Raw genomic sequence first — 23,368 nt, forward strand, 5'->3', positions numbered from 1 at the left:
CCCTCAAATACGCACCGCTGGAGGACACCTGATTACGCCGACTGGGATCTGCACGGCAAGAATTACCGTTCATGACCGGACTTACCCTGCCACCTTCGTTGTCCTCCAACAGTGTTCACGAGACGTCATTCTCGGCATGGACTTCCTGAATCAACATGGCGCAGTCATCGACCTGAAGTCGAAATCGATAACGCTGTCACAAGATCAAGCGATACCGCCGGAGAGCTGTCGTAGTCACCACGCCTTGAGTGTGCTCGAAGATCAAGTGAGCATCCCGCCGCGCGCCAGCATTATTATTTCAGTCGGCACTGAAACACCCGCTGACGTAGAAGGCGTCATCGAGGGCGACCAACATCTACTGCTCGACCGTGAAATTTGCGTCGCAAGAGGGATCGCTCGACTCCACGGAGGGCAAGTGGAAGTTATGCTAACCAACTTCAGCCAAGAGTTCAAGCACATCAACAAGGGCACGACAATCGCATACATCGAGGAAATTGTGGAAACCAGCAATGCCTTTGTCCTCTCGGATTCAGCCGCATCTACACCGATGAGCATTGTCCCCGAACCAGACTTCGACGTGAATCCAAGTCTTCCTGTGAGTAAGCAGCAACAGATCAGAAGTCTTCTCCGACGATACAAAGACTGCTTTTCGACGTCATCGAGGATTCGACAAACACCAGTTGCAAAGCATCGCATAATAACCGAAGAGAGCGCTCGACCACTCCGCCAGAGCCCTTACCGAGTTTCGACGCGAGAACGTGAAGCTATTAGGCAACAAGTCGACGAAATGCTGCGCGACGACATCATCCAGCCGTCGAAAAGCCCGTGGGCCTCTCCTGTAGTCCTGGCAAAGAAAAAGGACGGAACCCTACGCTTCTGCGTCGACTATCGTCGACTGAACAAGATCACGAAGAAGGATGTGTACCCCCTTCCACGGATAGACGACGCATTGGATCGGCTCTGCAACGCTAAATACTTCTCGTCGATGGACCTCAAGTCTGGCTACTGGCAAATAGAAGTCGACGAGAGAGATCGCGAAAAGACTGCCTTCATCACGCCGGACGGCCTCTACCAGTTCAAGGTCATGCCATTCGGACTGTGCTCGGCGCCTGCAACGTTTCAGCGCGTCATGGACACGGTGTTAGCCGGACTGAAGTGGCAGACGTGCCTTGTTTACCTGGATGACGTCGTTGTCTTCGCCGGAAATTTCGACGATCACCTTAGGCGGCTTGCGACAGTGTTAGAAGCCATCAAGTCATCAGGGCTCACTCTGAAGCCGGAAAAGTGCCGCTTCGCTTACGATGAGCTTTTGTTCCTAGGCCACGTGATCAGCAAATCAGGAGTACGCCCCGACCCACAGAAGACAGCTGCCATCGCAAAGTTCCCGCAGCCAACCGACAAGAAGGCATTGCGCAGATTCCTTGGCATGTGTGCCTACTATAGGCGCTTTGTCAAGGACTTCTCACGCATCGCGGAGCCGCTAACACATCTAACCAAATGTGATGTCGCGTTCAAGTGGGAAACGCCGCAGGCCAAGGCATTTCAAGAACTCAAACAACGCATGCAGTCGCCGCCGGTACTTGCACACTTCGACGAGGACGCCGATACCGAAATCCACACTGACGCCAGTAGCCTAGGCCTCGGTGCCGTCCTAGTCCAGAGGAAAGAAGGACTTGAAAGGGTGATATCGTATGCTAGCCGGTCGCTGTCAAAAGCGGAAAGCAACTATTCTACGACTGAAAAGGAATGCCTCGCCATCATTTGGGCAATAGCTAAATTCCGCCCTTACCTCTATGGCAGGCCATTCAAAGTCGTCAGTGACCATCATGCGTTGTGTTGGCTAGCTAACTTAAAGGACCCTTCAAGACGGCTGGCGCGGTGGAGCCTCAGACTACAAGAATATGACGTCACGGTAATATACAAGTCCGGAAGAAAACACTCCGACGCCGACTGCTTATCGCGCGCCCCCATCGATCCCCCGCCGCAAGACGACGAGGACGACGACGCCTTCCTTGGGATAATAAGCGCGGAAGACTTCACTAAACAGCAACGAGCTGACCCGGAGCTAAAAGGCCTCGTCGAGTATTTGGAAGGAAACACCGACGTTGCCCCTAGGGCATTTAAGCGCGGGTTGTCGTCGTTCACGCTACAAAACAACCTGCTCGTGAAGAAGAACTTCTCACCAGTCCGCGCCAGCTACCTTCTTGTTGTACCGTCAGCGCTGCGTCCAGAAATACTGCATGCCCTACACGACGATCCAACCGCTGGGCACCTCGGATTCTCCCGGACGCTGTCGAGAATACAGGAAAGGTATTACTGGCCGCGTCTGACCGCCGACGTCGCCCGTTACGTCAAGACATGCCGAGACTGTCAACGACGCAAGACACCACCGACAAGGCCAGCAGGCTTACTACAGCCGATCGAACCTCCTCGCCGACCATTCCAGCAGATTGGGATGGATTTGTTGGGGCCGTTTCCGATATCAACATCCGGGAATAAGTGGATCGTCGTGGCGACGGACTATGTCACCCGCTTTGCTGAAACTAAAGCTCTACCAAAAGGCAGCGCAGCCGAAGTGGCGAAATTTTTCGTCGAGAACATCCTGCTGCGACATGGTGCCCCAGAAGTCCTCATCACCGACAGAGGAACGGCTTTTACAGCAGAGCTCACCCAAGCCATTCTGCAGTACAGCCAGACAAGCCACAGGAGGACAACTGCCTATCATCCGCAGACGAATGGTCTCACGGAGCGCCTGAACAAGACCCTCGCCGACATGCTAGCAATGTACGTCGACGTCGAACACAAGACGTGGGACGCGATCCTGCCGTACGTAACCTTTGCGTACAACACGGCGGTGCAAGAAACAACACAGATCACGCCGTTTAAGCTGGTTTACGGCAGGAACCCGACAACGACGCTCGACGCCATGCTGCCCCACGTCACTGACGAAGAGAATGTTGACGTCGCTAGCTATCTCCAGCGCGCCGAAGAAGCCCGACAGCTCGCCCGCCTGCGAATCAAGAGCCAGCAGAGGACCGACAGCCGACACTACAACCTCCGACGACGCTTCGTCGAGTACCAGCCTGGCGACCGTGTTTGGGTCTGGACCCCGATACGCCGACGAGGACTCAGTGAGAAACTACTCCGACGCTATTTCGGACCCTACAAGGTCATCCGACGTATTGGCGCTCTGGACTATGAGGTCGTGCCAGACGGCATTTCGCATTCACAGCGGCGCCGCGCACGATCTGAAGTGGTTCACGTCGTGCGCCTTAAACCCTTTTACGGACGCTGACGAACTTTGTTATTTGTTCTTTTCTTTGCTACGAGTGCTTTTGTTTATTAACTTCGTTTGTTTGCAGCATCGGGTCGATGCTTTTTAAGAGGGGGGTATTGACACGTGTGCTTATCTTTATCGGCCGACCACGTTTCGCCGCTTAACAACTGTAATCGCACAGCGAGGGACGCGCCTGCATGTATCCGACGTTTCTGGAAAGTTATCGATGCTTCTACCCGGCTGTCTGTTGTCGCCGAACCTTGTGTTATCTGATTTCATCGCGTGACTCGAATGTTGTAGAACTTTGTGGATGGCATGCGGGTCCCAACGATTAGTCTGGAACATTCGACGACTGTTGTATAAAAGCCGACGCGCTTGACCCGCTGATCAGATTTTCGACGATCGCCGACAATGTTCGCCGCTATCGTTGTGCTATAAGTGTAGCCTGTTTTTGTGGGCACAGGTTCGCCCAATAAAAGTTAGGTTTGTTCTTCACAGTATTGCTACTGTGTTCTTGAACGTCACCACCACGTGACAGTATTCTCCATCAACTTTTATCCCCAATTCTTCCCACTCCAGGTCTCTGAATACCTCCTGTAAACATGCTGTGAATAGCATTGGAGATATCGTATCTCCCTGCCTGACGCCTTTCTTTAATGGGATTTTGTTGCTTTCTTTGTGGAGGATTACGGTGGCTGTGGAACCGCTATAGATATCTTCCAGTATCTTTACATATGGCTCATCTACACCCTGATTCCGTAGTGCCTTCATGACTGCTGAGGTTTCGACTGAATCAAATGCTTTTTCGTTGTCAATGAAGGCTATATATAAGGGTTGGTTATATTCCGCACATTTCTCTATCACCTGATTGATAGTGTGAATATGGTCTATTGTTGAGTAGCCTTTACGGAATCCTGCCTGGTCCTTTGGTTGACAGAAGTCTAAGGTATTCCTGATTCTATTTGCGATTACCTTAGTAAATACTTTGTAGGCAACGGACAGTAAGCTGATCACTTGTATATATTCAAATATTTTGTAGGGTTCTGTTATAAAAATAAGCTCATTTTGTCTTTTCAAGTTTTCTCAGAATGTCATTTTTGGTGTTTTTTAAGCTTGCCGAAGTACTATCTCGGTCTTCAGGGCACATGGATCCATAATTTTAACAGTGGCATGTAGCTACATGTGTGTACTACACAATGCTAGGAGCAGATTTTTAAAATTTCGCTTTTGTAAATTTTAAAATCTGGCTACAAATTGGACCACATAATTGTTATGTCTGGGAATCGAACTTCAGATTGCTGTAAAATTGGTAAAACCTCCAATATAGAAAAAGTAATCCTACAGTTGTGTTGCTTACACTGCGTAGTATCCAGCCATATGTCTTTATAAACATTCTGGCTGATACTCTTTTTACAATTGTTCCGATAAACTATTGGTGATATGCTGGTGATTAGCTTTAATTATATCTGGAACCACTCAGTCAATTTAAAAAGTTACTGTATTTTTGAAATCAGCATGAAAAACTTTGTCTGGGTGACAATTTGTATTAAATTTAGTAAAAAAATATAAAAAAGATTCTAAGTAACTCTTCCCCCCTTAACACTTCTGCCACAATGCGATGAGCCGTGTAAGGCAATGACAATACTAACCTTCTCAGAGGTTATGAACAATGGCGCACAACGCCTCAAGCAAACACATCTTGCTATGTGTTATGTACATTAAGCAGCAAAACAACAGTAGTGCATGCACGGTAACACTTACCATCAACTCACCACTCTCGTATTGCATTAAACGCTGAAGAAATAAAACATTCGCCATCAACATCGCCGTTAATTATCGTCAACCAAATCGAGCAGCATAGAAAGCTTCGCTTAAGTTGATTCCCACAGTGCGTGAGATCATATATTTTTTGTTTGGTCCCATCTTTAGCAACGTTCATTTTCCCCAGTGATGTACCAGCTAGATAATCAACATACGTTATATAATTGTATGAATTCATAAATAAAACTTTAGTTTCTTTGTTTTTTTTAAATATCATCATTCTGAAAATAGCATAAGGATGATAGCATAATTTGATGCTCTGTGGCTGCACGCCTTAGCAATGAAAAACTTTTGTGAGAAGTTAAGCAAAGTGTTGTTTCGGCAATGCAAAAACATGCACCCTTGACCCTCGTTCTTGAAGCATTCTTGTCTCAGGAGTGCTACAGTTCGTCCTTGCGTGGTATACAACCTCCATATCGCGCGCGTGCGTGCGTGCGTGCGTGCGTGCGTGCGTGTGTGTGTGTGTGTGTGTGTGTGTTCAGCTACATCACAAGTTCCTACTGGAACATTATGTAACGGGGGTTATACAAAAAGCTGTAAGATCAATAACATGGAGTGAATGTTTTCGAGTTTTGCAATACAAGTAATCAGTACATTATCAACACAAACAACAAAACTATTGAATGCCCTCATCATGTTGGGTTGGTATTGATTAGGGAAGTTAATGCAGATACAAAAATTTTGCTCGATACAAGTGCGTAAGACCAACAAAAGTGAGACCTTTAGTACCAATCAAACATGGTTATACAATGACTATATAGTTCATAAAAGAAAAGAAAAAAGCCAAACGAGATAAGCTATGAGAACAGGACGTGCAGTTCTTCCTTGAATGCATCAGAGTTTAGCATACTGACCGCTCTATCTGGAAGACTGTTCTAATATGACACAGCACATGGTGAAGCCAACAAATTAAATGCTTTTGTTCGGCCGAACAGGCATTGCAAGCTTTACCAGGGTGTCTACCAAGTTGACATTTTCAAATTCTCCGAGTTTTCCAGGTTTTCCCTAAGCAATACAGAACTTTATGTCAAGACAGGATGACACCACCTTGCCCGATGCTGTCACTCTCAAGTAAGCATTTTAAAAACTTAAAAAATACAACTTAATCCAAATACAACTTAATTATGTTTATTTAATTATTTATTATGCAGTACATTGTTGAAAATGAGTTTACAAAGTCACAATGCCGTTTGAAGCCAAAAGGATGAAGTTTAGGCAAATCCATGTACTTCCCATAATTCCCATGCTGGTACAACCGTTCTCATTGCAGTTCCCGTAGACACTAGCGCCTGAGCTCCCTCTAGTAATTATTGTACGAAACTCTGGTAAAAACAGAGAAAAGTGGGTTAACACACAACAAAAAGGTATGCAGGAATTCAATACTGACTGATGACACAAACACTGCTTTACACTGCAGTTTTCAAGTGTTGTGTTCAAGCTTGGCCGACAGGCAAAAAGCAAGCATAAGGATGTTAGCTCTCACTGTGCCACACTTTTGCACTGCAGCAGCAAATAAAGCCAGACATGAGAAACAGTAATACAGTAAAAGCTTGTTAATTCAAATTTAATGGGACTGTAAAGCCAGTTCGAATTAACATTCGAACTAATGAAAGTGAGCAAAACATGGTGACAGGCTCTTTGCTGCACTTTCTACCAACACAGATGTCCCCTTTGTAAGTAATGGTCTTATCTGGCTGAAGCTTGAAAAACAATGCTGTCTCATCAGCGTTAAAAATATCACTTGGCAAGTGGCTGTTCAGGAACTGCTACCGGGCGCCGCTTCTCCACGTCGTGCATGTGTCGGCGTCCACTTCTTTTGCCTCGCCAGATATTGTGCGGAAGACAAGGCTATGCCTTTCCCTAAAGCGACAGAACCAGCCCTCGGAGGCAACAAAGTCTCAGACGTCCAAGCACTGGGCAAAATCGGCCGCCTTTGCCATGATTAGGGGTCCACTCAAGCGAAGTTCTGGCTTCGAATTTCTTTGACCCACATAATCACAGCGCTGGCAAGTTCAGGGTACTTAGCTATGCATAGCCTTTTTCAGCTGCTGGCAATATCTTTGGCTTCGTACGCATCTTCGATGCTCTTTTTGTTGTGGATGTAGGTAGACAACGTGCTCCGCGGCATGCAGTGTTTCTTCACAATTTCAAACTTCATGGTCTTCCCTTCGTTTATTTCTCGCAGGATCTCTACTTTCTCCTTCACAGTCTTCGTGGAGGACTTTCCCCGCGAGGACAGGCTTAAAAGAACCGATGTGCAGAAACAGCGCGCAGGTCCAACAATGCAACAGTACTACTACCACCACCAGCTCAACATAAAATGATGCATTTTATGCTCGACATAAAATTATGGTGTTGATGGCAATGTGGCTATTCTCTTTGACCACCGTGCCAGAACTACGACAGTCGTGCTTCCTATCGTTCAGCCGTGAAAGCTTCCAGTAGTGGCTTAAGAAGACGCTTGGCGGCACACGGTTCGAAGGATAGGTGGTGGCGCCAATTTTTTATTGAATTAATGGGTTGTATTATACATAGACTTCTATGCACTGTGGACCAGACCGCTGCGACCAGTTCAGTTTATAAAAATTTTTAAATTAATGAGTGGTGAATTAACGAGCTTTTACTGTAGATCCATGGGCGTAATTGCTGGAAATATTTTTTACCTTGAAATCAGTACGTGGTATGGGAGGAAGCCTGGCAGGAGAAACTTGATAAGCCGCACAGGCACCCACACCATGAGGAGCACTGTAGTACCGAAAATCACCAGTGACACCAGGAAGCGGCGGACATGTTGCAGAATCGGCAGGTGGATCATCTGTTTAGGCCAAACACAGCATATTGAAATTAACAAATTATGCATGCTTCTTTAAAGGAACAGTGTAGAGATATTAATCAGTAAAACTAGTTTAGTGTGTCACACTTGTAGAAATGCAAATATGTAAGTCTTATCCCAAGCAGAGCCTTGATATACTAGAAGAGATGCAACAGAAGACAAAGGACAGCACAATCTTCGAAATTCACACACTTGCTGCCAGTGAAGTCACATATTTGAGCAGCAACCTTGTAAGACTAGTTAATGATCACTAAAAATGATTCCATTGCATTTAAAAGTAACCAAATGCTTAATATCGCAATATTTTTAGAGTTCTTTCACACAAAAAGTATCCCAAATATATGGAAATACAGACAAACATGATACTACAGCATGACCAGATGTTACTTAGCCGTTTTATTACATCAAGAAATTTCTTAACCAGAATACTGAATTTCTTTACTGCTGATGTGAATTTGAAACAGCAATGTTTTTGCAGTAGCTCTCTAACAGAAGATTGGATCTTAAGGGCAGAAGATGCCATAGAGGAAAAATGAGCATGGTGCTCCGATTTTTGCTCACTGCACATACGGATGGCTCATGCAAACTGCGGCCGTTCGTTATCGGCAAGAGGCAATTGCCACTCTGCTTCAAGAACACAGAAGTCCCCCCCCCCCCCCCGCCCCCCGCTTCAAGAAAGTGTCGATGACACTCTATCTTTTCAGTGAGTGACGCCGGGTAGGGCATGATGAACTGTACAAGTTGCGTGGCCGGGTTGTCTTCTTGTAGATAAAGGCTTTCTGTGAACTGCATTTTAGGATATCGTGAACGGCCAAAACAAATCCAACCCGAAACTCCACTTGGACAAATCTTTACAGTACAGTTTTAAATTAACAAAATTACTGGAGGCCACATTTGCACTCTTCAGAAGGACCTCTCCCCTCCTATTGCGGCAGCGAAGCGAAAGACTCATCAGTGTACGATTTGCGAGTCTGTGCTGAATGTGTTTTATTCATGCTCGCACGGTGACACGCGAGTGGGAATAGACATGGATGTTCTGCATGCTGAACGCCACTTTAAAAACTAACAGCATGTATGTAGTGTCAGTAGTCATAGACGCAGATGCCGGAAAGGAAGGGCCGAGAACGGAAAGACATACCGGCCACAAGGCGCCGGAGCATTAAGCAGCATGCAAGAAGAGACGCCTAGACATTTTAGGGCCGTTTGGAGCAAAGATGACTAGTTCCAACAGGAGATCGGTTCCAAAACCTGCCAAAACAGTCACCTTTGTTCGTTGCTAATGTATGATGATAGGCCATTTAAACAGTGTATTGTAAGGGACACGCAGCTGGGAACGTTCACGCACGATTCGCAACACAAGTGCACTGATGACAGCACAGGCATATCCATATAGGTTAGTTTGCTTCCGCAGTGAATGCGTTTTTACCTTACCTTTAATAGAAATGCACAAGCCCTTCGAAGCACTTGCGGCGCACCGCGATCTCATGTACAGGCAACAGGAGTTCTTAGGATAAGAATTGCTAATACCAATCCACAGCGCGAGCGACTTGCAAAGTTCATGAGCAGAAAAATAAGTCAACATTTGTGCGTTTGACAAAAGCATGGAGAAGCAGGTAAGTTCCTATGTTTCACGATATCTGGAAACTGTCCAAGACATGTGGGATCTCAGATAAGCTTCAGATAGGCATATTTTAGTATTTAAAGTTATATACATACCCAACTATTTCGTGATCCCCTTCGAGTTCGATATATCTGGGATAGACTGTAGTAATTAGTATCTAATAATTTCGAAGGGAATAGTTGTAGGATTTGCACAAAACCTTGACATAAGAGCCAGATGTTGCAAAACCTAAGAAAAGTTGGTTTACAAAAAAAAACGGAAACAGGTTCATCTCGGGAGTTAGTTTATTTTCAAAGTGCCATTATTCAGTTATCTTCCTGCAAAAATGCAAACTTGACATTTTTTACACCTCCAGCAGCACAGAAAATTTTGTTTACAGGCTCATGCTCATTGTTGTGCTTCATTTTACTTAAAAATTTGTGGTGTTTGTAGCCACGAGAGGATTTCACATTACCCTGTATTGCATCGTTGTGACGCTGTGAAGTACTGCGACTTTGCCTTTCAATGCCAGCACTTTATGATGTGTTGTGCTAATACAGTTTGATACTTTCCATTTACACGGAAGCTTAGCCACTTTTATTCAGCAAGTGCACAGACTAACTTCACAGGCACACTCGCCTCTTTTGCAGTCCTCAGTCTAGCTTGCGCAAATGATATGGGGCCCGCTCACCTGTGAAATGCAAACTCAGAACAGTTCATCGTCCACCACCGCGCCTGCCTTTAGGCTGTTAGGCCTAACCAGCACTGTTTCACCAGGTGTCCGCCACCAAAGTGATTAGTGCCGCAGGTGCGAACTATATGCAAATTTTGACTTGAGGGGGGCTTAACAGCAACACGAATTTCGCCTCAAGGTGTGGTTTCACGGCAATGCCACCCGTAATGCAGTGAAACCACCTTTAGAGCGAAGTTCTCCACCATTAGCGTCACCAAAGAGGTGGGAAACAGAGCAGCTGGCTGAAGATACAACATGAACAATTCATGCATCTGTGAATAGAGAGCGCTTATACAAAGGTTGGGCATTGTACGCAGTTATTTCTGAAAATCCTACGTGCATTTCTTTTTTTTTTTTTTTGCAGTGACTATTCTTTCGAGAATAAGTTCTGCCTTGAACTAGGTGCAAATTCTTTAAAAAATTGTTAATTATTGGTGTCGATACAAGAATCGTAAAAAAAGCTTTAAAAATCAGGCATTTCACAATAAATATTGTAAAAGTCTGCAGGCGTGCACTTAATACGTATTCAAAGCATGAAACAAAAGCATTTTTCCATTCCACTCCTTTCAGAATGCAGCAACTCAGGGCCCCATGCTCAGGAGCAGAACGCCATGCCACTGAGCCACAATGGTGCATGCCCTTGACTCCTGTGATAAAACCATGATGGACTACCTCTTGTATTGGATTGAAGTCTGGGTCATTCAGGTTCCGCAGGAACCACAGCAGGCCAGGCCGCAGCACCTCACGCAGGAGCAACACAAATGAGGCAAAGTAGAAGACGTACACCATGCCAACCAGCCAGTGCAAGAACATGAATGTCCCAGGTGCCAGCTGGAAGCTGGACTCTCGATCTGACAAAGTGGCATCCAGCATACTCTGCAAGGAACAAAAATGCACATGTTCATTACGTGCCAAAGATGCAATGTGGACACTGCATGTCAGTATTGCAGTAGCAATGCAAAGCAAATTGTGGAAGCCTCAGCTCACTTAATTAAAGTAGACAATTCTTAAGAAGAAACTCGAAGGAAGCATGTGAATATGTTTAAGAGGGGTGACTTTGACGAGTAAAGTGCATGAACTTAAGTGCAGTGGCTTGTGGAAAGACAAAAAGAAAGACAACAATCAAAGTTGAGCACAAGCACACAAGTGACACGAAAACAAATCAAAAAGAAACCAATTGCTGGAAACCACAGAGCTCCAAGGACACCAACTGCTGGGAACCACCAAGCTTCAAAGAGGCAAATCCTGGAGAACCACAAAGCTCTGAAGAAAAAGGCATAAAGGAAAAAGGAATGCAGAAAGTTGCAGGGAAGCCACGTAAGAAGAAGGTCGGCTACCGAACTAGGCGCTGAACAGGTGCCGTCAATTTTCGGACCCAAGCCGCAAGGACTTCACCCGACCAAGGCAGGGCCGGCCAACACCTTCCTATGACAAGACACTTTCAAATTTCTCCAGGCCACATAATTCTACCACAAGGCCTGTAGGCTCCTGCACCCATGGGCAGAACACAAGGGGTTGGGTTGGGGATCTGAGCTTTCAGACAGCTGCCTCGCCAGAACGTCCCTTTCTCTTGGCACTCCATCTTTGAAACTGATACTGTGCCTGCCTTTTCTAGGCCAACTGAAGACAACTATGTGCTAGACATCTCCACTCTGTGTCTCAACTCAACCACTACTTTGGTGAGCTCAGTGCCCCTTCCCTCATCGTCTCGACCCACCTGTCATGCAGTGGTGAACTGCTTTGTTTTAATGTCAAAAAAAAATTCTGCAGTTTTACCAGCCAAAACAACGATTTGATTATGAGGCATGCCATAGTGAGGGACTCCGGAAATTTGGACCACCTGGAGTTCTTTAAAGTGCACCTAAATCAAAGTACACAGGTGTTTTCGTATTTCGCCCCCATCAAAATGCAGCCACCATGGCCGGGATTCGAACCCGCGACCTCGTGCTTAGCAGCCCAACACCAGAGCCACTAAGTAGCCACAGCGGGTTTTGTTTTACTGCACGTTGTTCCCATTTGCTTCATGTTAGCATCTTGCTGAAGTTATTGCCATTTTCTTTCTCTTTAATGTGTGCATTAAATGTATTGTGAGTCACATGTGCTTGCTTTGCTCTCATTTGGATGCTACTAGGTTCTGCCTCAGTGACCCATCGCATAACTAAGATCCTGAATCACAGTGATCCACAGAAATGAAGTTTCATAATTACAGGTGTACCCAAATACTGATTACACAGACTAAGAACCATTAAAACAAAGAGGCAGAGCTACAAAACACTGTTACAAATGTAAGCTTTGTTTTATGCCCATTTGTAATTCTGAAATGTTCACCTGCTAGCACCTGCCAAATCCTTGTGCTATCATAAAAGCTAGCATTTCACCTAACTTCATTAAAACAGTGTTACAGTACACAGAATAACAGCATGAGCCACATGCCCTTGAGATATGACATTAGCCTTGCATCAGCCAATAGAAAGTCACACCCTTCATTCTTTTGTTAGTGTTATGAGTGATCTTCTGCCCTTTGGTAGTTTTTCTGTGTACTATATCTTTTTAGCACTCATAGGGCCTGCCTGCTCACACAGTGCTGATTTCACAAATAGCATAATTTGTGTGGTGCCAATTTCAGAAGCTATTGAAGGGGCAGAGGTTTTGGGGTTGGTCATGCTCTTGGCACATACACACATAAGCTATACACACAGCACTGCTCTTACAAACACAGCCACAATGCTATGTCACGCTGATAATGCGCTTATCATTTGTGACTTGGAAGTAGTACTAGGCATGCAGCATTAAAAAAAGGAAAGCCACACAAGATACATGGTGATTACTGTTGTGGAACAAAGATATGCCCCAAAGGGTGTAAACTGCTTTTAGAGTGTACTGGAGTCAAGTGGCTGCATAACAGTTACATCACAAGCCCCCCTCCCCCTTTGTGGCACAACGGCTGCACACTCCAATCTCACAGCACATCTGATGTTCTATGGTCACGTATCAGTGTCCGCTTGAACACCTGTAAGGTGGTGCCACAAGGGACAATTGTGGTTGTTAGCACAAAACAGCAGGAATGAGCTGACGACAAGGAAACGTGTCAGTCTTTGTTACAATGCGAAGAAAGATGAAGAGTTGTAGATATTCAGTTTGTAGGTTTTATAATTTTTCTAAGCTTTAAATTATGTAATAGACCAACACATCAAGCAAATAACCCTAGCACTGACCGATTTATCTAAGTGTCACAACGAATGACATTGCAGGCAGTGCGTCTGAGGCAGGGACATTTACATGTGTGACCTTGACTCTCTGACATCATGCAGGGCTCCCTAAATAGGAAAGGCATTCAAGCTTTCGTTTGAAATTTTAGGTGTTTTTGCACTGTACATCAGTTTGATAATTTGCAGACAGAATTGTCAGCACGTGAGCTACACACAGCACATCTATTTGCAATGCCAGAACCTGCTGAGAGGCCCTTTAAGCAATTGCATCCTCATGAAGAGCACTTGCAGCCTTTATTTCAATGTTTTCTAAAACTCCGCTTACCCTAATATGTTACACAAGTTCTAGATGTTTGACCAATACAACAGTACCAGTACAAACTTAATTCAACATGAAATTTATATACCTCAAAATGAATTACGCCAAGAACAGGCACCGCAGAAGCAAAGAAAGCACGCACCAGGGAGCAGACATCGAGCCACCAGCCGCAGACCAGGGGAAACAGCCCAATCTCGACAACAGAGAGCAGGGCCACCTTGACCACCACATAGCAGAGGCCCAGCAGGCGCTGCGTCCTGCGCAGCTTCACCAGGGCTGCTAGGCCATGCAGAAATACCAACACCACGCCCAGCAGCACATAGCCACACAATGTGGTCAGGAGGCCCTCAAACTGGGACACAGCCACCTGTAAAAAATATCTCCTTTTTAGTACTCGGTACAGAGCTCATTCGAACTTCATTACAGTAAGGCATCTTTGCAGTAAGAGAGTTAGGACTCGACTACATGTCTCCCAAGGATCAGAGCCCCTTTAAACATTACAAGCAGGACCATTCCAAAACTGATTCAAGGGTTTACGAGACCACCATTAACAATTGTTATTCAGCCACAATACCAGGAATGTGCTGGAAGTATTATTGATACATGTGAGGGTAATGATGAAGATGGCACCTCACAATAAGTCAGATTGATGATTCAACAAAAAACAATTGCCTAGCATCTTGACCATATCAATTATAAACCCTGATTGCTTATATTTCAGCTAAGGAATTAATTAGTATGGAGGTGAGTACTGGTGGAATGTAGCACAACTAAGGGCCTACCTTCTGTAGTGAATTCATAAGTTTGCTGTTTACTACCTTGCAGGATTTGTCATTGGTAGCAAAAATAGTTGATACAAGCTACATAGCACCTTTTTTTTTTTCCTCTCTAGGTCGAGTTTTACAATATGCACAGTAACAATGGCAAAAAAATACCATGTGAAATGTCCGCTTGTGCGCCGTGATTGTAGTGCTTCCAAACGTTCTGCGTACGAACAACCATAGCATTTAGCAGGGTGTGCTGCCGCTTGAAAGGCAACATGGCAACCATTATCGCAGTGCAAGTGCTAACGGTTTCTGCCGTAAATCGCACAGCCAATGCCTGCGTCACCGCCATGTTTGTGTGTACGCGGAACATTTTGGAGCACTGCTATCACGGCGCACAAGCGGGCATGTCAAAGGTATTTTTTTGTAATTCGCAGGCATCTGCATTATGCAGAAGAAAACTCAATACATAGTAGATAGAAAGTTTGACACTGTTCAATCGGATGTTTTGCAAACTGCTCTACAACTTTCTAGTTGGAATATTTTGCATAACTTCATTGCTTCAGAAGTTGGTTAATTAATCTTGACTATTTATGCAATTAAGTAGAATACAAAAAATAGTTTGACTTACTCTATACAATAGTCCGCAACATGCATTTGGTTGCATTGTCTTAGAGTGCATTGCATATTTTTAAAACTCTGGCTAAAGTTGGCTGGGACATCCTGTATGCATTAATGATCAGTGCCACCACCTTCATGCTTAGCCATATGCATAACTATGTCAGTGAGGTTATGCTGCCAAGCATAACCTCACTTCCAAGCATAGGCTTCCAATGAAACTGTATCAGCAGTGCCACGAGACAGCATATGAGCAGTGCCATGAGACAGCATATGATAAGCACCCACTCTTGTCCACTAGTACCATTACTGTCATTATTCTAGCAGTTAAAGTACTACCCCAGCTGCATTGTTGCAACTTAAGCAATTGGACATGCAATTCCACTTTGCTATTACTTGAGCTGGTTTTAAAGTGGCCTATATAAAAGTAGAATTTAAAGAGTGTGAACTACAGCCATGTAAATTTTGCAGCTACACTAGCAACAGCTATAAAGAAAAATTGCTCCATATGCAACAGCTCTGGCATATGAATGCACTTCTATGTGCACATTTATGCACAGCTTTTCAAGTTAGCAATCCCAAATTAGCTCATTGTAGTTCTCTTTAGCCATTTTAAAACACCTTGCAACTTCATACTTCTGGCTCTGCTGCATCTTCAGATACATTTCACACAACTCTACTCAACATTCCTCAGCCCCAGAAGAATATTAGTGAGGCATATTTTGAATATAACAAATCATCACTACACTTGAAACTTGAGTTACGGTTATCAGAAGTGGTCATGAAGTATGATTAAGTTAAGCGAAAGTAATAGATTAGTGCTCAAGAATCGCTAAGGCATCAATGTTATTGCGAACAGAGCCTCAATAATCGAGAAATTGAGGCAAATGCTGGACATAGAGACTTCCCCAGGACATTCAAGTACTTGCCTGATGACGAAAGCACTCCTCAGTTAAATTCTGTCACTAGTACTCAACCCCTCGTTGCAAAAAATATCCTTGTATTGTATTATAAGATGAAATAAAATTCTACTTGTCTAGTTCTATCTCATTTTTAGAAGATAGAACTCATTGAAATTACCCTTGACAATGATGCGGGTGGTCGAAAGGTTTCGTTTTCACTCGACTCTGCGCCGCTCACGCTTTCGCGTTTCAGAAGCTTCATTATCGCGTAGTGCTGCGCTGGTTTTGCTTGCTCGCTAAACTTGCACAAACTGCAAGTAGCAGAGAATTCAACTTCCATGTCATGTCGCGAGATGCCCGAATGGTTTATATGCCACTTGACTAAAAAGCAGCTGCAGTGGCAAAGCCACCGCACTGTCTTGGCTCGGTGCCGCTGTCTGTCGAGTGCCATTTTACTCACCAAGGGAAGCAAAGGGTGGTGATGGCGTGTGCAACGTCACCACTCCCCCGGTTGGGTGGCGGGAGATATGAATTTTGAAAAAGGTATTCAAACCCTTCAGATGCAATTTTCTCGTAAACTAAGTCTCTTCTTGGCACAAAACAAGCATTGCGAAGTTTCTGGAATGGTATTCAAACAGTCCACACCGACTTAGTATTTGCATTTAGTGTCCCTTTGACCACATTCAATGTGAACTCTGTAGTGTCATCGCACCAACAGCGTTTCAGAAGCACCGCTAGCGTCTTGGAAACGCCGCCAGCATCTCAGCAAAAGCTATATAATCGCACACGCCCTGGAATAAAGAGCATTCCTTCATTGGCTCCAGTGTGCGTCAGCCTTGCTATATCACCTGGCGACAAGGATGGGATCGCGCCTGTGAGCAGCGCCTGTCTGGCTACCATTGGCACCGAGCGAAGCGAGGTGGGTAGAGTGACTGAACATGTCGAAATTTTGGGAATTCAATTCCTACGTCGAAGGCGGTGACGAAGACTTCAACTCGTATGTAGAGCGTTTCAACCATTACTGGAAAGTCATGCAAATTCAAGACAGCAACTTGGAAGAAATCCGCTTTCATCACTGCCTTCTGAAAACGGCCGTACAAGACCCTCAAGGACCTGCTGTTGCCTGCTACAGGGGAGGACAAGTCATTCGAGGACATGGTTAACGTCTTGAAGGAGCACTACACGCCGGGTAGCCAAGTAATAGTTGAGAGGTTCAAGTTTAATCGCCGGCACCAGCTCGATATGGAGTCCGTCTCAGCGTTTTCCACTGAACTAAGGCACATGGCTGCCAAGTGCACGTTAGGGACTTTTCTGGACATTGCGCTACGTGACCGCTTTCTTGTGGGGCTCTGAAACCCGGCCATTCAAGCAACGTTGCTCAAGAGAAATGAGCTCAACTTCGAAACAGCGTGCAACTTGGCGAAAGCAGCAGAACTCGCTGAAAGAGAGTCGAGCTTCTGACCGTCCAATGGAAATCTGCAAATGGACGAAGCCATCCACGCTGTCAGTAAGAAAGGCCGTCCACAACAAAAACCTAGGGCAAGCACACCACAAGGTTTCTGTCTTGGCGGAAATTGCTACAGATGTGGGGACAAGCACGACACAAATGATTGCAAATATTGTAAGGCACGATGTCACTGGTGCAAGAAAGTAGGCCATTTAGCAAAGGTTTTCATGAAGAAAAATGGCAAAGCTGTTAATGCACTCGAGGTACAGATCGAGCCAGATCACTTGCACCTTTTTCAAGTTGATCTAAACAAGCAAATTCAGAGACCCTATCTGGTAGAAGTGAAAATCGTGGGTCAACCTGTGAGCATGCATATAGATACTGCTGCAGCCGTATCTATTATCAGCGAGCAGATTTACACTCAACTACCTCGGAAGCCAGGTCTGACAAAGTGCGTTCTCGAACTGAAAAGTTACGGTGGCATGCCGCTCGACATGACAGAACAGACACATGTAGTGCCGAGTATGAAGCTCAAAAGAAAACTTTGCCAGTGATTGTCCTTCCTGCAACTCAACCATGCCTACTGGGGCGCGACTGGCTTGTGCAGCCCAAATTGAACTGGAAGCATGTTTTCAATATGGAAGCAGAGGAAAAAGTAAAACTCCTGCTGCAGAAGTACCCGGACATTTTCAGCCCGCAAGTTGGTTTGATAAAGGGCTATGAAGCGAAAATAGTTTTGAAAGAAGAGGCTTGTTCAGTCTTCTGCAAAGCTCGTCCTGTTCCCTAACCACTGAAAAATATCGTTGAACAGAAATTGCTCGCACACAAACACAGAGGGATCTTGCAGCCAGTCATGCAGAGTGACTGGGCCACACCACTTGTAGTCGTCCTAAAGCCTGAGCACAAGGTGAGATTACGCGGAGACTATAGTCCCGTTAAACCCTTTCATAAAAACTGAACACTACCCATTACCACTCGTAGAGGATATTTTTGCAGTACTGATTGGGGGAAAAGTCTTTACAGTGCTTGATTTAACCACGGCATATCGGCAGCTGCCAGTGCAAGCGAATTCGCGGAAGTTGCTTACTATTAACACCCATCTTGGCTTGTTCAAGTGTCTGTGCATGCCGTACGGCATTTCAAGTGCCCCAGATATTTTTCAGTCTGTTATGGACGAGATGCTGAAGGGACTGGAAGGAGTCGTGAGTTACCTGGATGACGTCCTCATAGCCAGAGCATCTATCGAGGAATGCCAGAATCGGGTTGGGGCTGTGCTCACAAGGTTTCAGCTCCACAGACTTGGAGTAATGCAAGACAAATGTAAGTTTTTCCAACCCTCTGTGAAGTATTTAGGCCACGTTATTGAAAACTCGGGCATGCACCCTTGCAAAGAGAAGGTTAATGCTGTCAAAAGCGCTCCAGCACCCACAAACCAGACGGAACTAAAAGCCTACCTTGGCATGCTTACTTTTTATGCCAAATTCATTCCGAACATGTCTGTTAAGCAGAACCCACTGTACAACCTACTGAAAAAGGATCAAAGCTGTCATTGGTCAGGTAAGGAAGAATGCTGCTTCCAAGAAAGCAAGCAATGGCTGATAAGCGACAACATTTTGACCTTCTACGATCCCTCCAAACCAATAGGATTAGTGGTAGATGTATCTACCTACAGAGTAGGAGCGGTTCTTTATCATGTTGTGAACGGCCACGAAAAGCCGATAGCATACGCTTCGCGCACCCTGACCAAAGCAGAAATGGGTTATTCACACCTAGAAAAAGAGGCATTGGCTGCTGTCTTTGGGAGAAAACGCTTTTACAAGTACATTTTTGGCCATGAATTTATTATTTTCTCGGACCATCTGCCTCTGAAAGGGTTGCTCGGACATGATAAACCAATATCTACATCAGGAGCAGCCCGCAGGCAAAGATGGATGCTTTTGCTTGCAGCCTATAACTACACGTGGCAATACCACAGAGGCAACGCAGTGGCAAGCACAGACGCATTGTCGTGCATTCCACTGAAAAGCATGAATGACGTCAGCGACTACGTCCAATTCTTTTCAGTGACTGACGAGCTGCCGGCATCAGCTGATAAGATTTGCAAAGAAACCAGCCGTGACCGAGTCTTGTCGAAAGTACTGCTGTACACACGGCACGGATGGCTTTCAAGAGTAACCGGAGAAGCGTTCATGCCGTACTTTGCAAGGCGTTATGAGCTATCTGTTGACAATGACTGTATCACATGGCGCAACAGGGTGCTCATACAAAATCTGCTGAAATGCTTGGTACTGAAACTTTTGCACAAGGGGCACCCAGGAGAGACTCACATGAAAATACTTGCGCGAAGTCACGCCTGGTGGCCTAAGAAAACTGAGGACATTGAAAAAACAGTGAGGGAATGCACAAGTAGCCAATTAACTCAAAATGCTGTGCCATGCCTTCCTATCAGTGCATGGCATTGGCTGACATGACGGTGGCAGAGAATTCGCCTTGGCTTCGCGTACTGCAAACCTCATTGGTTGCTTGTTCTTGTGCACACTTACTCGAGATGGGTAGATGTCATCTGCATGTCTGTCACAAATGCAGCCGAAATGGTGGAAAAACTACGAACTATTTTCGCAGCTTTTGGCCTACCAGAAGAAGTTGTCACCAACAACAGCCCACAGTTCGTGTCATCAGAGTTCGCAGTTCTCCTCTCATCAAACGGAATCCACCCCAAGACGACACCACCTTCACATCCGGCGTCTAATGGAGCTGCTGAACGCCTTGTTCAGACCGTGAAAAGAAACCTGGAAAAACAGTTGAAGGATGAAGAGCGAGTGGGAGTTTCCAAATCTATTCAACATCGGGTCGACAAGTTCCTTTTCCACTACAGAAACAACCCGTGTGCAGCAACCGGAAAAACCCCGGTCGAACTGTTCCTATCATGGACACGGCTCTAAGAACACGTTCCTCCAAGGACACGGCTAACCATGCTGCACCCCGAGCTTCACAACTGTTTGGAGAAAGACGAGCGACGGCACGTCCAGCAGCCTGCTGCCCACTAGCGTGAGTTCAAAGAAGGTTACACAGTGCGGGTGAAGGGAACTAGACCAGGTGAACCGGCATGGATTATTGGTATCATCGTCAGACGAATCTGCGACTTATGTTGTGAACATACAAAACAAAAAGCGGTTCGTTCACGCAGACCACCTGGTAGAGGCAGCGTTTCCTGTTCCTGAGCAGCCCGTGATTCCTCTTCCTGTGCCATTCCCAAGAACTCGGCAGACACTCCCTCTAACGGAATCTGACTCGCCTGCATCGGCTCCATCTGTCGGAGACAGACAGCAGGAGCCAGCAACGGCACAAGAAAGGGCCCTGCTTGCCATACACCTGAAGCGACTCCATCCCAATCCCCCGAACTCGACGAACCAGGCATTGACAACACAGAATCACCCAGGTCCATCACTATCCCGAGAAGCACAAGAAGGCATCGGCAGCCAGAGTGTTGGGGTTATAATTAAAGAAGAAAAGAGGGGGGGGGGGAGTGTCGTGTCATCGTACCACCAGTGTCTCGGAATCGCCGCTAGCGTCTCGGAAACGCCGCTAGCGTCTCGGAAACGCCGCCAGTGTCTCGGCAAAAGCTATATGAGCGCACACGCTCTGGAATAAAGAGCATTCCTTCGTTGGCTCCAGTGTGCGCCAGCCTTGCTATATCAAACTCCGATTCAAACCTCTTCAGATTTGCAATCAATGCTCAGAGCTGAGCACATTATGCATCCAATCATGAGTCATTAAAGGAACACCAAAGAGAAAAATATTTTGAGCTGTATCAGTAAGTTACCCTTATACAATGCCAAGAAAAGCTGTCCTAACCATGAGAGGATGCTTGGTAAGGCAGAAAAGATGCAAAAACAAAATACATTGTATATTACAGGAGCCATTGACTAAACTTGGCAAGTTTCAAGAACCTTTACTAAACCACAAGAGGCTAAACTTGAAAATGTGCTCTGCAATCCGCAGTATCACACCGTCATACCAACATTTGGGTTTCGGTGCAAAAATTTTAAAACTGAACTTTGACCTTCACTTTTTTTCTAATAATCAACTTGTTACCACAAGATTTACCAAAACATTATTCTGAAAGAATACTTTCATCAGTCTAAACTGATTTACTGTTTCTCTCCAGTGCCCCTTTAAACCAACTTTTCTTAAAAAATTTGTGCAGCTTGCACTAGTCGTGCAAGACTGGAGTCAACAGCGGAGCTTGTGATCACGTAGTGTTTACGTGGCTTGCCGAAGTTGTTTGTAGGTTTTGCGAGGTTACGTTAGGTTTTGCTAAGTTGTCTCGGTGGGCTTGATGCTGGAAGTTTTCGAGCAGTCGCTCGGCGACATCGAGCATTCAGGTGCCGACTTTCGTGTTCACTGGACTGAAACTCTGGATCCTCGATTCAGTTACGTTTTGCTAAGTTGTTGTCTCGGTGGGCTTGACGCTGGAAGTTTTCCAGCAGTCGCTCGGCGACGTCGAGCATTCAGGTGCCGACTTTCGTGTTCACTGGACTGAAACTCTGGATCCTCGATTCAGTTACGTTTTGCTAAGTTGTTGTCTCGGTGGGCTTGACGCTGGAAGTTTTCCAGCAGTCGCTCGGCGACGTCGAGCATTCAGGCGCTGACTTTTGTGTTCCCTGGACTGAAACTCGGGATCCTCGACTCAGCGTCGGCTCTTCTCAGCCGCAGCTTTGGCGCAGTGTTCCGGATCAGCTCGGCGGCGACACATCGATTCTCACTTGGCAGTATGGCGCTCTTCCTAGTAAGCCGCTTCTTCTTTGGGCGTCCGGACTTTCTTCGGTCTTCCCATGGCAACAGCATATACACACGGAGTAAAGGAGGCGAGAGGTGTGTCACCACGCCGGCTGTTCCAAGCTTTTACTCGCCTGTGACGTCACGACTTCACCCTATGCACGTGGGGTACAAGGAGGTTACGTGGCTCAGTGCTCTCACAAGTGGTTGCTAGGCAATGCGAGATGGCGCACAGCTGGGCTGAGTTTTCTGGTAATATTCCACGGCAGAACTAAAAGCTTTTCTCTTGAGGGATAATGGCAACCTGCTGTTCATGATCTGAGAATGCCTGCCAAACGCACCCCAGCCCATTCTTATTCTTCTGATTATTTCAATCTCATGATCCGGATCCGCAGTCACTACCTGTCTGTGATGTGTGGTGCGCGACATGGTGCGGTGATCGGGACGGTCAGGAGCAGACGACAAGGAGTGCGCGCGCCGAGACGGATTCCATGCTGGAAGAAGGAAAACAATGACGCCGAAGAGCGTCTGGCCCAAGAACGCGCGGCGCATGAAAAACAACAAAAAGAAGAAAAGCAACCAATTAGAAAAGACCACGGGGCGTCAGGCAGCCAATCCGAGAATGCCTAATCGGCCAGAGAGAAGAAAAAGCATGGTGCGCTGGCAGAAGGAGGGAGACGCGGAGGACACGCAAGGAGACGCAAGGGAGACGCCAGGAGAGTCCCAGGAAGCGATGGCAGGAGGAGGTCCTCCACCAGAGCGGGCGTTGAAGACCGGCCGTTGGGTTCCGGACCCGAGCCACCAGGACTTCACCCGACCGGAGCCTCCTGCCAACCTGTTCCTGTGCGTCGCCCGTCTACCTGAGCGTGCCGCCAGCTCCTCAAGGCTGGTGAACTTCTGCGCCCGTGGGCAGCACGAGAACAGTCGGGCTACGGGCCCGAGTTCTACGCCAGCTGCCCGGCCAGAACGCCGCCCCCGTCTGTCGTGCTGCCTGCTGCCCGAGGTCGGCATTCGAGCTTCTGTGCCCGTGGGCAGGACAAGAGCAGTCGGGCTACGGGCCCGAGCT

The 23,368-nt window shown here is 46.3% G+C and overlaps 1 protein-coding gene across 2 annotated transcripts in view; it reads right to left on the minus strand.

The window, feature by feature from the left end:
• The window catches only part of LOC126543881 (E3 ubiquitin-protein ligase MARCHF6), a 170,886-nt gene that overhangs the window by 54,147 nt on the left and 93,371 nt on the right, over nt 1-23,368 (minus strand). For both annotated transcript variants that reach the window (XM_050191013.2, XM_055061931.1), the window contains exons 12-14: nt 13,935-14,159; nt 10,937-11,140; nt 7,762-7,913 (exon numbers count right to left, since the gene is read on the minus strand). In XM_050191013.2, the coding sequence (XP_050046970.1) occupies nt 7,762-7,913; nt 10,937-11,140; nt 13,935-14,159 (581 nt within the window). The remainder of the gene's footprint in view (nt 1-7,761; nt 7,914-10,936; nt 11,141-13,934; nt 14,160-23,368) is intronic.

The sequence above is a fragment of the Dermacentor andersoni genome, chromosome 1, assembly GCF_023375885.2.
Source record: "Dermacentor andersoni chromosome 1, qqDerAnde1_hic_scaffold, whole genome shotgun sequence".
Taxonomy (NCBI): domain Eukaryota; kingdom Metazoa; phylum Arthropoda; class Arachnida; order Ixodida; family Ixodidae; genus Dermacentor; species Dermacentor andersoni.